The 18098-nt window shown below is 53.7% G+C and overlaps 1 protein-coding gene across 2 annotated transcripts in view; it reads right to left on the reverse strand.

Moving 5' to 3' along the window:
* The window catches only part of KSR1 (kinase suppressor of ras 1), a 133238-nt gene that overhangs the window by 3080 nt on the left and 112060 nt on the right, over positions 1–18098 (reverse strand). Inside the window, exons 11-20 of one of the 2 annotated variants that reach the window (XM_031468342.2) lie at positions 18005–18046; positions 15389–15443; positions 14573–14621; positions 13152–13531; positions 10924–11020; positions 8044–8177; positions 7269–7400; positions 5891–6026; positions 4499–4632; positions 1840–1920 (exon numbers count right to left, since the gene is read on the reverse strand). In XM_031468342.2, the coding sequence (XP_031324202.1) occupies positions 1840–1920; positions 4499–4632; positions 5891–6026; positions 7269–7400; positions 8044–8177; positions 10924–11020; positions 13152–13531; positions 14573–14621; positions 15389–15443; positions 18005–18046 (1240 nt within the window). The remainder of the gene's footprint in view (positions 1–1839; positions 1921–4498; positions 4633–5890; positions 6027–7268; positions 7401–8043; positions 8178–10923; positions 11021–13151; positions 13532–14572; positions 14622–15388; positions 15444–18004; positions 18047–18098) is intronic. The other variant, XM_010979004.3, reaches the window with a different exon arrangement.

Consider the following 18098-nt stretch of genomic DNA (forward strand, 5'->3'; position numbering starts at 1 on the left):
AACAAAAACAAGGGTTAGAGCCCCGCTGGTCTCGATCAGAGTTAGGGCAACATTAGCTACCAAGCAGGCCAGTTCCACAAGCTCAGCAGAGGAGCCAGCCCCACCAAGAAGTGGGAATGATGACCCGGCCAAAGGCCTCGGCAGAACGGTTGCTGGTCACCCCTGGCCGCGGGGGCTGAGTCTCGGCTATGCTCTCTTCCTGTGTAGCGCTGTTCCTCTTGGAACCACCAGTGCCCTGCACACCCCGTAACTGCAGGGGGCTCATCAGAACTGCTTTCTCATTTACAGCCCAGGAAAGGCCTTGCTCTGAGTGGAACTGGGAGGAAAGAGAAGCCCAGTCCCCAACACTGAGAGCAGCATCGCGTGCTCCTAGAAATAGTCCTCAAACGCTGGGGTGTCTCGGGGCCATCTGAGCAGCAGGTTGAAATGCAGGGTCTCAGTGTCTGCCTCCAGAGACCCGGATTCAGGGCTGGGAACCCGGGAATCTGCATTTGGTAAGCACTGAACGACCTGCCAGACACCCTCCTGCTGAACGCTTACTTGGGTCTGGTACTTCCTGCCTACACTGGGCAGGTGGAAGGGGAGCAACACGGCAGGGAGAGAGGACAGAGCTTTGTTTTCAATAGTGAAACTGTTGAGACAGGCCACCTCCCTGCTTAGGGACTTTTCCGAGCATGTGGCTGAGGACACAGCCCTTCCAAGCTGATGTCTTTCACTGCAACCCAGCCCTCCAGAGGCAACTGGCTCGGGCGGCTCTGAAATCATTCCACTCCTTGTTGGACAAGATCCCCGTGGGTTAACAGCCAAGCAAAACCCCACCCCCTGTCCGGGGGACACACCCCACAAGGAGCCAGTGTGCTGGGAGTGGGGGGATCTCTCTCACTGAGCTGTTAGTAGGGGACAGGACCACCCCCCAGAAGAAGCACTAGAGATGAAGTCACATCCTGGGAGGTGGTTCTGGGGGGACTGTTAGGGGGACCCTCCACGGAGAGCAGTTACTCAGGCACACGCGGGCCGCGGAGCAGGGAGAGGGCCAGTTTTAACAAACAAAGCAAAAGAAGTCTCAGGAGAGAAGACTGGAGCAGCAGCGATCGCGTCCCCCGGGTTAGTGCCCACATCGCTGTTTGAGCTGGAGTAGAAGTCGCGGTGCCGAGGGTGGATTAGGAGGAAGAAAGCCCTGGTACATGCAAGGCAGCCAGGCCTACAACCTACAGAAGGAAAGAGAAGGGGGGAGAGCAGCGTCAGAACCTGATCCCCTGGGAAGGGGGCAGGGGGGGTGTGGCAGAGGCCCGGCCAGGGCAGACGGCAGGGGACCCTCTTTTCCTGCAGACAGAGAAAAGGCCATCCCTGCTCCATTCCAGGCTTTGGCAGCAGAACCAACTTGGAAGGGAGCCTGGCACAAAGAACCTCCCCCAGACCCCCCCCAGGACAGTCACAGACTTCTGTATCAAGGCTGACCAGCAGGTCCACTGCCCCTCAGCCCCTGACCATCATCTCAGAGCTATTTCTGCTCCCTGCATTCTCTTCTTTAAGCTCTGGCCAGAGGGGACCCTGGGGACTCGAACCAGTGATGTGAGTTCCTTCCCACCCACGGACAAGCCATTGTGTGTGGTTGGAGGCCTGCCACAAGCCATGGGTCTGCTCTCAGCCCAGTGAGAGAAACGTGAGCCTGCAGGGCCCTGGCTGGTGGCCCTGTGAGCTGCCAGAATGTCACTTTGGTTTCCGGGAATACAACACGCCAAGATGGGGAAGCTGGGTGCAGAGACAGGACAGGAAGCAGGATGGGCAAAGGGTTCACCACAAACAGGCAGAGAATCAGGGAAACAGCAGAAGACACACTATTCCTCCAGAACTGGGCAGCTGTTCTTAAAGTCGAGGTGACCATAACGTCCTTTCCCATAGTAGCGGCTCCGCCAGCGACTGGGAGTGCCCCGCAGCCATTTCACCGGGTGTGGGAGGAGCGCAGTCCAGCAGGTGATGGCGGTGGGCACCAGGGTGGACGGGGGGGGGGGGGGGGGGGGGAGGGGCCGCAGGAATCAGGATGGAAGGGACAGGAGGAGATGACAGGACAGGCCAGCGCATCCGCCACCCCCCCGAAAATTAAAAAAAAAAAAAAAAGAAAGGCAACAAGACCGATGGAACAGAGAAGAGAAAATGAGAATTAGAGACTTGAATGTGTGGAATAAAAATTATGAACAGTAGCTTTACACAGACTCAGGTGGGCTGGCATCCCTTCCTTGAAGGGACTAAAACTGAACACTGTGGGCAAGAAACAGCCTTCATTTGGGACTCAGTTTCCCTCCTGTGAGATGAAGTGGGACTCTGCGGTCTTCGGGAGATCTGGAGTCACCTCCTGAAGGCCAGCACCCCTCCCCAAGCACCCCCCTCTCTTTTGTGGACGAGGAAACCAGGGCCTGGTCTGCTAAACAAGTTGCCCAAGGTCTGACAAAGCAGATCCTTGAATTTCTTGCGAGTCCAGGAGAACCTCCGCTCCAGTCTCGGCCAGAACAGCTCCTCTCAACATCCAGCTCCCATGACCCTCTCTTTGGAGACCCTTCCTCAAGCTCCCGAGTGGACAGAGAGCCCCATCTGGGCACCCAAAGAGGTGTGTTTTCCTGGCTCTCAGCATGCCGTAGTCACTCCCTCCTTCATCCCCTCACCCATCCAATATTTCCTGAGCAATTACTACATCCCTGGGACGGCGCTAGGCACTGAGAATCAGAGGTGACAAGACAGCGTCCTGCTGCTTGGACTTACAGTGACTTGGCCTGTCTCCTCATGTGTGGTGCAGCAGTCAGCAACGGCTGGGTAAAACCCATGCCTCTCATGGCAACATCCTATTACCCACAATCTGTCTTGGACTCTGACCCATCTTAAGTGCAAAATATTGAATCTAATGTTACATGATAAGGTTCAGCACCCCCTCCCCCCAAACTGCCGTTCCTCCAGATTGTCCCTGCGACTGGCCTAAACTGCCACATTTGTCACATTTCTTCAACAAGCTCTCCTGTGTGCATCCTCTGCTGGGTTGGCCCAGGCTGGGCCTCTCCTCACCTGCAGCTTGACGCCTGGTTTGGTTTGTTTTCAAAATGAGCTGGCAAACTAGGTGTAAATCACATCTGGCCACAAAGAAGTTTGGACCGTTTTAGAGTTGTAAAAAAAATAAACGTAAAAAAACAAAACGAAGGACATGTGGCAGAGACCACATGACCCACAAGCCTAAAATATTGACTGTCTGGCCCTTTCTAACAAGGGAGGCTGCCACCACCACACTCCTGGGCGAGTGTGAGATCCAGGTGCTACTCCAGGGGCCACCCTGGGCATTGGGGGTGGACAGGCCCTCGGCCCCACTTCTCCTGGGAGCAGCTCGACATTATCTGTTCTATGTGCTGGAGGTCCGTGTAAGATTTCACTTTTAGAAAGTGCCTTTCACCTTAGAAGAACATTTAAAGCCATTCATCTTGTCCAAGAGTCCAGCCAGGTGTGACCTGCGTCTTGTTTCTAGACAATCAACAAACTAAGAATTTTTTTTTTAATCTTTCTAAATGGTTGGGGGTGAAAAAAAAACCAAAAGAAGACTATTTCATGACCTGTGAAAATTACATGAGATACCAGTTTCAGCACCCATAAGTAACCTCTTACTAGAGCCAGCCAGCTTGTGAGTGAGTGGATCTGTGGCTGTCCCTGCACCAAAGAGCAGAGCTGGGCCATCGTGACAGGGACTGTAAGTGGTGGTATCATCGCGCTGCACGCTGCTGGGTGCACCGCAAATCCCGGTGACAGAAACCGTCACCCGTGTTCCCCCCTTGGTCTGCAAAGCTAAAATACTTCCCACATGACCCTTGGCAAGTTTGCCCACCGTCTACTTTGTAAAGCTGTGGAATCTGAGGTCGGGAACAAGGAAGGACTTGTCCAGATGCTCACAGAGGCAGGGCTGAGGTCTGCTATTGAGTGTTCTGGCAAGAGTGCCAGGGGACAAAAGGAAAAGGGAATGAGCCAGCTTAGGAGAGATGAGCAGGCGCCACCCCGCACCGAGGGGTGCACAGGGTTATGTGATTAAACAGAAGGGGGATGGGCTTGTAGGGCAGGCGATGTGGCCTTGTAACAGGAGGCTGATCTGGGGCTAGAAAGCTCTGTCTTGATTCTGCGCCATTTTAAGCAACAGCTGCTCTGATGGTTTTGGTACTTCCACCTGGCCCTGCCCTGGCCCTGGTCCCTTCCTAGGCAGAACTTTCCTGCTGGGGCCTAGCCTGGGCCCAGCACCAGCACTGGGCTGATAACAGTGATGTGGAGGTTTTCACAAAGGAAAAGTAGAGACACTAGCCTATAAAAGAGTCCCTAAAATTAATGTGGTAAACAGAATCCCAGTATCCCTTGGGCGAGGGGACTAGTCTGGCTAACCTGCTCTGGGGGCTCCCAGGTTAAAGTCTCAGGCAGACAGAGCAGACAGTGCCCTCCAAGACACCTGGCTGTGAGCTCGGCTCAGAGGGGTACTCACTCAGCAGACTTCCAGAAGTGCCCCGGATGGGAGAGCCGCCGGTTCAGCTTGGGCAGTTTCTCCAGCATGTCCATCAGCAGGGGGAAGCTGGGCCTCTCCTGCAGGTCGAAGGCCCAGCAGGCGGACAGGATCTCCTGCAAAGTGAGCCAGTGGGGGAAGCTGTGAGCCCTGGCGGGGAGCGAGGGGAGCACAGCTGGGGCCCCCCGCCCAGAACCCCCAGCTGTGGTCCCGACCCTCCGGCCGACATTGAGGTGACTGGCCATGGCTGGAGGAGGGCTGAGAAATAACTGAATTTCAGAAGTGCGCTCATACTCCTAGTTAAAATGAAGTGTATGGGCCTGTCTCCCCTCTTTCCTTCTCCAACCTCCCTGGATTAACACTCATAAAGCTAAATAGGAAACAGATCACAGGAAAGAGATCAGAAATGGGTGTTCAGAGTGGAAAGTAAAAAACAGCATATTGACAGGTGAAACGCAAGATGCTCGGAACACGTGCAGGGCGGGGCTGCAACGGAGGCGGGAGGCTTGGCCTTATAAGAACGGAGGCTGAGAGCGACAAGGAGGACGAGCTCTCCCGACTGCTCTGAGTCGGGGCAGAGCCCTTCTCACTCTGGCATCCTGCTGCCTCCTCTCCAGTGTCCGCAAGCACACAGCACATCCCTCAGCCTCACGATTCGGGAGAACTGCCTGACAGGCCTGCACACACGACCAGGCAGAAGATGCTCACACGACTGGGCAGAGGGCGACCCTGCCAGCACCGCTCAGGACTTCAACAGGAAGCTCACAGCCTAGTTAGCTCCTCAGCTGGACAAGTGCCAGGTGGTGCCTCCAGATGCTTCTGTGATTATGCTGCCCAGACACTTACTGGAGCTGCTTAGCAAACCCCCGACGGGCACCCATCCACTCCAGGCCTTTCTGATTCAGAACACATGGCTGTCACCGACCACACGGAAAACCCTGACCTCTGGGTGCCTTTATATGTCACTGTGCCAAGGAAGGGAAGTGACAAACTGCACTGCAGAGAAACCATTAACAGTATTCAGTCACATGAGGCCAGCAACTGTATCATGATCTGGCATTCTGAAAACAATTTGCCTTGGAAAACTGATTTGTTCTCATATGGTCAAAAAACACATTAAGGAGACAGATCTGATACTACAGTGACCCCAGTGTTTGTGCTTTGTGCAGTGATTATTTCTTTCTTGTAAGTAAGGTACAGGTTTATTATCTTCTCATCTCATAATCCAATCAAACCTTTATTTCCTTTCTGTCTTTTTTTTTTTTTAAGGTTAACAGTGAGGTGGTAGAGGACACCCTTTGAAAGGTAGCCAGGTGCTGTGCCGGCCCCTGCCTCCAGCCCTGCTTCCCTCTCCCAGAGCAGGTGGCTGCTCACCGTGACTTCCTTCCCCAGGCTGACGGAGGCCAGGACTCGCCTCATGCCCTCTCCACTTCCAATCTGCCAGATCAGGGCCTCTGCAGCTTGGTTCTTCAAGGGCCAGTCTCTTGCTTGCAGCTCATACCAAACAGTTCTGTGGAGACCATCCACGCGGCGTGAGCACACATGGGGACTTGGGCTTCCGTGGTGCCAGGAGCCCCGCCTGGGGACCCAGGATCCTCCTCCAGCCTTCCTCCCCTGCCAGGCTTCTGGGAATGCCGTGACCCCTCCCAGGGCTCGAGGACCCAAGGCCCTGCGCTCCTGTTGTGGTGGGAGGTCGGAGGCAACCTGGGTTCTGAACAGAGATCCTGGTACAACCGTCTAACCTCAATGGGGCTGACGCCCATGTCCACGGTTGTCTGAGGAGGGACACAAATGCCCAGTCCTGGGTCTGGCACACACAAGTGCTCAGGAAGTGACAGTTAAAGGGCAGGGCAGGAAAAGACCACCCCCGAGGGGAGGATACCCTGAGAGATTATGGGGTGAGGCCCTCACTCAGACCCTCTGTCTCCTCGCCATTCTCGACTTACCTGGACAGAACCTTCTCCGTTAGACCCCACCACGTGGGGCTACAAGTAACTGAATGTGGAGAGGGGAACTGAGGTGTGCTGGAGGGGTAAAACACACACCAGATTTTGAAAGTTTTGCGGGATAAAATATCTCCTTAATTTCTTTTTTTAAAAATTAAAAAAAATTCTTTTATTTATACATTTTTAATAGAGGTACCAGGGATTGAACCCAGGACCTCATGCACACACGCTATGACTGAGCCATTACCCTTCCCCATCACCTTAGTTTTTTATTTTGATTACATGTTGAAATGATAATACTTTGGCTATACTGAGTTAAATATATTATTGAAATTCAGTTCACTTGTTTCCTTTTCTTTTTTAACACGGCTAAGAGAAAGCTTTATATATCCAGCTCCCATTACATTTTGACATTCCTGTTTTTCTATCGGTCAGCACCCCAGCTCTTTGAGGGGCACTAGAGGCGGGCTGGCGGGACTCCCCGGTCTCCCGGAGGAACAGTTCTTGGGTGGCTCTGGTGAGCGTCCTCACAGGGCAACAGGGGAGAATGACACCCAGAATTAAGCATTTTATAACGATGACCTAATTTAGTCCTCATGAAACACCCCTACCAGGGAGGCACCATTGTCCTCTTCACTGTACAGGAGGGGAGACAGAAGGGCAAGGATGTGGTCACTCACCCAGAGAAGCGGGTGAGCCAGACTAGAAGCACCCCTCCCCTTGCCCCCGATGGCCAGCGGGACCCTCTCTTTCGGCCACTCTCAGCCTCAGAGCCCCAGGAGGAGGGACGCCAGGGGCCTCCTCACCCAAATGCATAGACGTCAGCAGCTTTGGAGAACGGGAGCTGGTCCTCGTCCTTCCCAGGGGTCATCTCCCGCACGATCTCGGGGGCCAGGTAGCACAGCCAGTCATGTGACAGCTTCAGCTGGTTCTCCCGCCTGGAGGCCAAGAAGCCAAGAAGGGCAAGGACTTTCAGTCAGCCTGACACATCCCTGCCCTGGGGCTGGCCCACCACCCAGCATGCTGGGCCTGCACCTGCCAAGGGGAATGTTACGGTGCAGTGACAACCATGTTGTTCCAGGAAAGCAGGCCAAGAACAGGGAGCTGCACTTGAAGGTGCCTGAAATCAGATCTGCCTGTGGGTCTCACAACCTGGTCTGGGGCTGGCGCTCCAGCCTGGCTGTGCACTCTCTCCCAGGGGCCAGATGCGCGGGGAGAAGCCTTTCTCCCTGCCCCTACCCCTTCAAGATTTGTGGAAGTAGAACCTGACACTCTTCCTCAAAATGTGGCCGTGAACCCTGGTCCCCCGCCCAAGTCAGTGAGCATACCGGGAAGATGGGGGTGAGGGGATCCAGCCCCCAAGGGGGTCAGCCTGAGAATCAAGGGCTACGAGGCACCTGTCACCCAAACCTGATCCTGGACCAGAACCACAGGAGCAGGACTGAGGCAGCCTGGCCTCTGCTACGGGGAGGCTGCTCTCCAGCAGCAGGTGGCCAGTGCGCCCGGACCTCAGCTGGACCTCCGCCCACCGGCACCGCCCAGTGCCTCCCGAGCCTGCCCAGATTCCCAAGGCCAACTGACCGTCCCTCTCGGACCACGCCCGAGATCCCGAACAGCCCGAAGTCCGTGATGACCACCTTGCCGTTGTCGTAGAAGACGTTCTTGGATTTGAGATCTTTGTGCACGATGCCCTTGGCGTGTAGGTAGCCCATTCCCTGGAAGACAGTGAGCCTCACATCAGGGGCGGGGGGGGGGGGGATGAGTGGCGATGACTTGGCTTCCACCCTGGTCCAGGCTTCTACCCTCACCCAAGGCCTTCATTTAATAGTCACAACCCTAGGGGGTGTGACTGTCTCCATTTCAGAGGAGGAAACCAAGCCTCAGAGAGGGGAGGTCACTTGCCCCAGGCCACACAGCAGTTAAGCAGCACTGCTGAGATCTGGTCCAGGCCGGTCTGTGCTCCTGCCCTGTCACCGTGCTGCCCAGCATCCACCTCATACTTGGATGAGGTGTGGAAAGGGTGACAGGTAGGGAGCTGGGGTCTGGGAGTGTATAAAGGCACACTGGGATGGTACCCTCCGGGTTAAGTCTGGGGAGACTCGAGTGGTCGGGGTCTCTATCAGGCTCTGCACAGCTGGCCTCTACCTCAGGCTGGGCAAGGGCTCGGGGGGTGAGGTAGGGGGACGGTGAGGAGTTCCCACAGAGGGAGGCCCCGAGTTCAGGTGGTCCCACTGTCTGTGCTGTGGTAGAAGTTGTCCAGGGCTAAGACTGAAATCCAGCCCAGACTCTTCATTGTGTGGCCTTGGACATGACTTTTGGGACTCAGTTTCCTTACCCATCAAGTGGAAGGGCGGAGGTGGGTGATTCTAACCAACCCTCTACTGGACTGAACACTGCAGGGGACGTGGGTGACCGATGCAGGCACCATCTCATCTGAGGTCAAAGCTGCCTCCTAATGCCAACCCCTGGACTCCCGTGTACCCTGATGCTCCTGAGAATGGGGAGGGGGGCACTACAGAAGATGCCACGACTGAAATGGCTGTCCCTGCCAGCTCAGGATGAGGCACATGTAAATCCACCTCCCCATCTCCCACATTAAGGGTGCTTCATACATGAGAGATCCCAGCCTTTAAAGCGGTCTTGGGGTGAAGGGGAGGGAGGTACACAAGAAGCCACATTAGGAAGCTGTGAGGCAGAAGCAGAGTGAACACAGCTGAGGTCAGAGCTCAGCCCAAGAGAAGAATTTACAAAAAGGCAGATGCTCTCCTGCAAGACGGGAGGGTGCGGGGTCCACTGTGGCCACTTCCCTCAGACCTGCTGAGAACTGTCATCCCCCCACAGAAGCAGGGAAGAGTGACTTGCTCCTTCCCCAAATTCCATCCCAAATGTAAGACAATCCTTCTTAAAATATCTGCCCATTTCGCAAACCAAACCAAGGCACAAGCCTTCCCCGGTGACCAAAGAGAACCAAAGACTCCACATTGTGTTGAATAGGCACCAGCTGTGTGACCAAGGACAAGTCACTGTACCTCTCTGAGCCATGTGTATTTAAATAGATGCCACAGCCTCAAACGGCTAGCTTAAAGAGACAAGACAGGAAGTGTCGGGTCTGGAACACAAACTCTCCTCTCTTCCCATAATTTCATGTTTCCAGAGTGGCCCCCTGCAAACCCTCTAACCAATGGTCAGGCCCTTGTTAGTGTATTTTGAGCCTCAAAACATCAGAGATGAGCACAAAAGGAAGTGGCTTAGAAGTTTCCAGAAGAAGGGGGATGGTGAAAACCAAATAAGCCAGCAGAGAGGCAGCTTCCGGCTCCGGCGCTCCAAAACCTTTGGGTAACTTTTCTCTTCTGCCCTGGAATCTTCCAGATGGCTCCTTTATCCTGACTCAGCCTGACTCCTCTTAACTCAGCAACCAGACAGGACCCCCAAGTGTCCTTATGATAAGGAGGGAGAATAATGCGGGAGAGGAAGGGGAGTCGGGGAGAGTGGGGAGCAGGGCCTGGGAGGTTTGGGGACATCACGCAGCAGGTATGACCCTGCAGCTCCCTCCGACCTCTGCGATGAGACAGACTGTAAGTGAAGGCCTACGTGGGGCACTCTGGCTTTGGGGGCTGCAAATATTCAATGCGTTAGTTTAGCCACATGACAACATCACGTGGAAACCTTGGTGTTTGTCAAAGTCACTGAGATTTTTATCTTTTCTTTTCTAACAACACACACACAAAATGGACGGAAGGAGGGAGAAACGAGAAAAGAAGGCAAGACTGAAGACAGGAAAGGGACAAAATCTTGGTCAGGGAAAGCTTTTCTGCCAAAACAAGAATGAGGAAAGAGGAAGCCCTATCCAACAGTGATCTAGTGTTTCTCTGGGCCTGTCTGTTGCTAAATAAAGCAATAAACAAGCTTCTCTTTTATTTCAGTTTAATTCCTTTAAAAAGATGAACTTCCCACCACCACCACAAAAAAAAAAAAAAAAAAAAGGCCGCCTGAGTTGAGCCTGAGGACCTGTGCTCATGAAACAGATCTGGAAACTTTAAGACTGAACCCCAAACCTTCATGAGTTCTAACACACTCTCCCCAAGAGCTGGCCTGAGGCCCCCTGCTCTCTCTGTGGACTGTCCCCCTTTACCTTTGCACCAGTCCAATGAGGGAGGTGATGCTGGTATCCCCCATTTCATAGGGGAGGCAGCCAAGGCTCAGAGAGGCTAATCGACCTGCCCAAAGTCACACAGCTGGCGTGACCAGGATTCAAACTCAGGGCATCTGTCTTTAAAGCCTGCCGTGTTTCTCCCAGGTGTCCAGCTCCCAGCAGAGGAGACACAGACAGAGGGAAGGAGATAGGGTCCCACCTTTGAGGTGCCCCTGCTAAAGGGAGAGGCAGAGCAGCCACCAGCACACTGATACAGCAGACTGCATGGGCTGGCCAGGAGATCTGGCACCAGCCAGGCATCCTCTTACCTTGATGATCTCCTGGGCGATCTGCCTGGTCTTGTTGATGTCCAGAGATGTCTTGGGGTCCCTCACAAACGAGTGCAACGTCCGTCCCTTGCAGAAGCTGTGGAGACAGATGGGTCAGGCAGAGGGCTGGGCCACTGCAGCCCGACCCCAGCCTTTGTGGATCCTGGGAGGAGCGGGGGCAGGCAGCTGTGCCCACCAGCCCTTGGGAGGGCTCTCTCTGTCCCCTCCAACTGTGGGCACCAGAATCCTCGTTCTTCACCAGCCTGATGCCCACTCCTGCCAGGACCTGGCCTGAATGGGACGAACACACGTTCTCTGAGGTGCAGGGCCTGTCCACCCAGAACAGGAAACTCAGCTCACCAAGGCTCCTGGCAACTCAGAGCAGCCCACCCTTGAAGGGTTCATCGCAGGAAGAGCCCACTCCATCTCAGCCAAGGAGGAATCTGGCCTTTTCAGGCTACATCTGGGCAACATCAGGGGCGCTGGGGTTCACCGTGATGCTTCTCATGATCGTGTTGTTTTCTGATCACAGGGATTTTATTACAACAGAGAATGCAGGAGGGGGCTGGGGCGGGGCTGTCTGGGGCATCTGAGTGAGTATTAGATGAGGGGCTCATGTGATGGCGCCTCCACCTGCACTGACACCTAAAACCCAGGGTCAGGAAGGACCCGGAGAGAATGTGGAGCTTCATCCCCTGTTCCAGGGAGGTGGCTTCAGCCGTCTGAGGAAGAGGCTAGTTTTTAGGATCTGTCTCCAAGGAGATAAGACTTTGGGACCCTGAGAGTCTGGAATAGTGGCTGCTGGTTGCTTATCTGTATTCCAGGCCCCTCAGCACGTTCTAAAACATGTTAAATTTTTTTGTTAATGTTCTTTTATTCTTTTACTTTATGTGTTCCCTTCAGGTAGACTCTGATCTCTCATGGGACGGGGTGGATGAGAGAGATGGAAGGATGAATGGACAGGCAGCGCTGCGGCTGGGGTCCCGGGATGGTGAGCTGGCGTAACCACAGCCACGTTCCCCGAAGCATCACTGGCATTTTGTCCCCTTCGTATGGTGACCTGGTGATCTCACACTGCTTGGGAGTTCTGGTGGGTTACTTAGATGGAAATTATTTTTTACTTAGTAAATAAATACAGTCTGTTTGAGGAGAAAATGTTTTTTTCAAAGCCATAGGGTCCAATTATAGAGAATGCCATCTGAATATTAATGAGGATTCTCTTGGCTGATGGGGTTAAAGTGATTTTTAGTTTTTTTCTTGAAACTTCCATGTATGTTCCACAGATTCTTCACTAACCTCATATTGCTTTTCCTGATTTAGAAGGAAGCACCCAACAACAACTTTCTCAATGCCACGGGCAAAAAAGGTTTCAGTTTCACACCCCTCTGGTACCATGCACTGATGGCAGGAGAGGAAACTGGTGAACACTTTCTGGAGTAGAAATGGACAAGGTGCATCAGATGTCACATGTGTGCACTCTGACCCAGCCCCGCACACACAGTCTCAGAAATTCACCAAGATCTGGAAACAGAGATGTTCATGATGACGTGTCCAGCAAAAGAAGACTGGTTAAATAGATTAGAGGAGGAACGGTGATCAGATTCGAGAGAGAACCCAGAGCCCAGCTGTGCGACTCAGCCCAACGCCACTCCACTTTCAATGACACCATGTTGCTAACTTGAAATCAACCTCGGTGAGAGTGTTTGTCACCACAGGAGTTAACAGATGCTGCAAACCAGGACTTTCCACCCAAGAGCCGGTTGTTAAACATTTACCAGCACATCGCTGATGGGAATACTATGCGGGTATTAAAAAGATCGCACTAGACCTCAGATGTACACTCAAATGAAGAAAGCAAGGTAATCAGCGTGCTCTTTGGTGTGTATTTTTACAAATACATAGTTACAAATAGATGAATATTTAAAAAACCTGAGTATACATATAGTTCTTTACTTTAATGGAAGACATAAGGAACTGCTTACAGTATCCACCTCTGGGGAGAAGCACCCAGTTAGGGTGGGTGGAGACTGGTTTTCTCTTTGTACTTTTCCAGAACATTTGAATTTTCTCAATCCTTAGGTTTTTTTCTTTTTCTTTTCTTTTTAATGTCATTGGGCTTCTATGACGGGAAACTTACACTCCATTTTGGCTTTCTTCTTTGTCCCTCTCTACATTAAGATGTCCACGCCTTCCAGGGTGTCCACACAAATCCCAGGGCCCCCGGTTACCTGGTGATGATGGCCAGGTGCGGCGGGTTCATGCAGGCCCCCATGAAGAGCACCACGTTCTCGTGCCGCGTCTGCCGGTAGTTCATCACCTCCTTCTTGAACAGCTTCAGGTGGTCCTGGTTGTGGCCGTCCATCTCCAGCAGGCGGATGGCCACCTCGCCGTGCCAGCGGCCCCGGTGCACCCGGCCCCAGCGGCCCTGCCCGATGGGCTCACCCAGCTCCACCTGCTCGAAGGGGATGTCCCACTCCTGCAGATACACGCTGGTCTGGCTGGCCTTGCGAGAGATGGGGCCCCGCCAGGGCCGGCAGGAGCTCGGCAAGTCGTCCACCTCGTCCTCGTCGTCTTCCGCCTCGGACTTGCCGGTCTCCGGCTCCTCGGCCTGGAAGGAGAGGAGGGAATGAAGAAGGTGGCAGTTGTGGGCCGGCGCCCGACCTCCCCTCCCCAGGGCCCCACCGGGTCAGGGAGCAGAGACCCGGGGGTCAGGACGCCTGGGCTCTAGTCGCTGACCTGCTGTGGACAGTGGGCCGGTCTCTCAGCCCACAGGGCCTCAGCGTCCTAATCCACACAGCGTGGGGCCCGGCCCTGCCCCTCCAAGACCTGCCTGTGAGCAACAGGTAACCGCTGGGGGAGAGCATGAACGTCCTCTGGCATGAAGAACTGACCGCATTCACCCTTTCTGGGGATGCTTTCGTTTAAACACAGAGTTTCTTCTTCTTTTTTTTTTAATTGAAGTATAGTTGATGTACAATATTGTGTTAGTTTTTCAGGTGTACAGCAAAGTCACTTAGTTTTATATATATACTTCTTCAGATTATTTTCCATTATAGGTTATTACAAGATACTGAATATAGTTCCCTGTGCTGTACAGTAAAGCCCTGTTGTTTATCTATTTCATATGCAGTAGGGTGTATCTATTAACTCCATACTCCTAATCTATCCCTCCCCGCCTTCCCCTTTGGTAACTGTAAGTTTGTTTTCTATGTCAGTGAGTCATACAGCCTGACTCTCCTCTGGGCAGGAGTAAATCAGTCTGCCAGCATTCTTTAAGCTACTGCATGGCACGGGGCCAGGCTCGGCTGACGCTGGTTCAAGGGTCAAGGCTACAATCACAATCACCTGGGAACTCAGATAACATCCACAGCTGGTCCCACCCCAGGCTGACTGCAGTCCAGTCTCCCAGGCTGGGGGTGGGAACCCCAGGAATTAAGAGTTTCCTTTAGCCTCAAAAACCAGAGAAGCAGGAAAACACATGCTTCGTGGCATCCCTGCCATGCAGGCTGCCCGCATCTGCGGCAGCGGGTGAGCCCGAGTCGGCCCGTGCCTGGGCCCGGGGCCCACACGCTTCCCCAGGCCCCTCTGTGGGCTGAGACGGGGAAAGAGGAGACGCACTGCCTACAGCTCGCATGTGGCTGTCACTCACCTCCACTTCATGATCCTCCAACACGTCTGCTTTTGGTGGGTCATCAAGCCTAAGGGTAGAACAGGGTTTGTGGAGGAGCCCCTGAGACCAGGCCACTCTGCTCCCAGCTGGACAGGGGCCTCCCTGTGTGAGGTCTGAGAGAGGGCCACCAGGCCGGGATGCTTACTTTGACCTGCACGGCCATGGGAAAGGCAGTCCAGATGCTGTGGAAACAGACAGGAGGCCGAGGACCGGACCCCATTCCCCTCCTCCAGTCTCGGCCTTCTCCAGACTAACCCGGGGGTGCCGGGGGCTGCAGGGTGGGCAGGGACCACCAAGGCGCTTTCAAATCTGACTACCAGTATAGGGTTCCGAGTACGTTCTACTTGAGAACTGGTTCCGTTGCTCCCTAGCTGGGTGACTTGATGCAATTTCTTAAAGTCTCCGGGCTGGTTTCCTTGTAAGGTGACGCTTACTCTACACCTGGCTGAGAACCACACACGAAAGTGTGAGCGCAGCCTGACACGGGGAAAGGGCTTTCTAAACAGGAGCTACTTTTATCAGATCTCGCTAATGCTGCCCTCTGCCCGGCCCTCCTGGGTCATAAGGCTGCCTCACCCAATGCTGACTGCACCCACAGGAGGCAAAGAAAAACCTCTGGCTGAGTAAACTGGACCACTGAACGAATCAGCCCAAGGAGTGTCCCGCCTGGCCGCCCAGGCACACGGCAAGGTCTGGAATGGGAGGGTCAGAGATTTAAAGGTGAGGGTGGGAGGTGGTCAGGGATGTGGGTCCAGCTTCAACCAGTCCTCCAGGGGAAAGCACGGGGACACCTACCGGGCACTGTCTGCTGTGTCAGGGAACGGGGCTGCCGGGGGAAATGCTGAAATGTCTGCAGGAAACAAAAAAACATAGGAGGCATGAGATCAGCCTTCCTGCTCCCAGCCAAAGACACAGTGCTTGCAAACCCAGCATACACAGGACATGGGGGCTCCCAGCAGTCCCTCCCAGGTCTGCACCTGGGCTCTCCAGGTCACTCCTTTTGTGCTCTTCCTAAAACACAGAAGCAGCCTCTACAGCACTTGGTTTTACCCACACAGCTCTGTCCTGGGAAGGGACTACAGGTAGGCGAGGAGATTTCTCAGTTAACATGTTGATCGCCCTCTGGGGATCCAGTGCCTGAGGAAACAACTGTCACCCAGCTTTGGGTGACATGGCAATCCACATGTTAACACCATTGCCCTGCAGCCAAACTGCCCGATACAAGTGAGTGGTCAAAGCAAATGGGGCTACTATTTCCTGGACCTGTGGGCCAGACCCTCCTTCTCTGCATGGAGCAGGGGGCACTGGTGGCAACAACCCTTGAAAGCGGGGAGACTCTCAGGCCAGCAGAGGCCAAAGGCCAGATGCGCATGTGGCTCGTTAGTGACACCTGGCGCCTGGCACAGCTGCAGGGAACTTCTCGTGGCAGCTAGAGGCCCCGCCCCTGGGCTTCCGGGTTTGGGTGGCTGGTGAACAGCTCTTAGGGAGACAGAAGAAATGCACAGTCCACTCATCAGGGACCCTGAAATTAAGCAGCTAGCACCGATCCCTGAACCTGAGGCTTTCCCAGTTTTAGCATTGGAAGTCCCACAATTCAGGGACACCAGACAGATGGTCACCTCAGCGTGGAGCCAACATGTTGCAGGCCACCCCCCGCCTCACAGCAGCTGCTTCTGCCACCTGCTTCTTTCTGTTCTCTCTAGTTCCTTCTAATCGCACTCGGGGAGGCTGGCAGCCCCAGGACTGGGTGGGCCCCTCACTCACTCCTCTCTTTTCAGCCAGAGGAGGGAGCCTGGAGGTGGCAGTGGCTCAAGCTAATCAGCACCTCTCCCTGTCTTCCAGGACAGACAGTCTCCCCAGTGGCCAAAGCTCCCTCTAGGGCTTTCTCCAGGGCTACTCCTGAGGCTTCTCAACATCTCTGGGAACTCACAGACTGAGAACCTGATAGAGGCCCTGGGCCTTCTTATCAGGGAAATGCACACATGCACCCAACATCCTGTGCACAATTTCTGGGGAATCCTAGACCCCGGAAGCCTCTGCTAAGGCCTCCTCTAGGCATCACCACACTGAGTCTACAGACTGCCAAGGGAAGCCTGATGTTTCCACCCATCTGACGGTGCTCAAATGTTTCCAGGGAAGGATAACACATGTGTGGGGGATGGGGTACATGGGGAGGTGGGGTTCTAGGGAGAAACAGCACCCCAAGTTGGTGCGGAGGCAAAATGTCTCCGAAGCTTACTTCCCCTTAAACATAAAGAGTGTATTCTGCATTCTGGTCCAAATGTGTCCATGTTTGTTCTAATAAAATTGTATTTCAACCCCCTTCCCCATGACATATCTTCAGAGCAAGATGGACCTTTCTGGAAGAAGAGTTACGTTTTCCCAATGCTTTCAAGGGTACTCCCCTGTATGTCGTCCCAGGGTAGTATCCAGGGGGGCTCCTGGAGGGAACCACAGCAAAAATGGATGTGAAACCAGAGGCAGCTCAGGGAGCCTGGCCCTGACCCCAGCCAGCCTGCACAGCCTGCAAAACTGCCGGATGATCTTAAGAACTAACTCGCAGTCACTCCCCTAACGGAGCTGGTTTGGAGAATAGAAAAGCCTGGAATAACCAAAATACCATTCAAGACAGGCCTGTTTAACCCAGAAAAAAAACACAACTAACTACAATCTCTGTCTAAAACAGAACCTTCATATGGCTAAATTAAAGTGGCAGATTACTTATACAAATGCTTGTTATCATCAGCTACAGAAGTAAGTACTCATTGTACATAGACCCTAGGGACGGGAATATAGTCAAATGAAAAGGCTGGCCCATAGCAGGTGTAAGAAACAATTTTTGTGGAAGGGAATCAACGAGAATGTTGTTTTCTCCTTTCAACTTTCTGCACTAAGGAGGCAATTTCAATAATGGCCAGCAGGTGGCGCTGTATGGCAAGGCTCTGGAAGGTGAGGCCCATTTGAGGAAGCGAAGGCTGTCTGTCCTTCCCAAACTGGCGTCCCGTCCCCTTCTTTAAGATAGCGTGGTCGTTTCCTTGTCTTTATGTAGGGGAAGATATCTTGACTGATGGTAGTAAGGCGTCAGCAGAAGGTCCTCTCCTCTCATTCTGCAAACAGTTTCTACCACTTCCTGGCTGCGTGACTCCGGGTAAGTTGCCTACAGTCTCTGCACAAGAGGCAGGAGAGGGTGGATGCCAAGGACCCTCCTGATAAGGCACTGCCCCCATGAAGGGCCAGCCTCAAGTTTGCTCACTCTGCCCCGCTGCCCAGCCTCAAAAGTAGATCCTCAAAATAGTTGGGTGTGAGACTCAGGTACCTCTGAGGCACCCAGGGAGAGGCGGGTGCCATGTGGGCTGGACTGAGAGGGGATCACAGCAAGGGGCAGTTAGTGGAACCATGCAAAGGACTCACCTGGAAAGATAAACTGCTGTCTATGATGAATGAAGTAGGCAGCTTTAAACAGAAGAGGAGGTAAGTCACACACAGAACAGCAAATGCAGCAGGG

This window comes from Camelus dromedarius, chromosome 16 (assembly GCF_036321535.1).
Source record: "Camelus dromedarius isolate mCamDro1 chromosome 16, mCamDro1.pat, whole genome shotgun sequence".
Lineage (NCBI taxonomy): Eukaryota > Metazoa > Chordata > Mammalia > Artiodactyla > Camelidae > Camelus > Camelus dromedarius.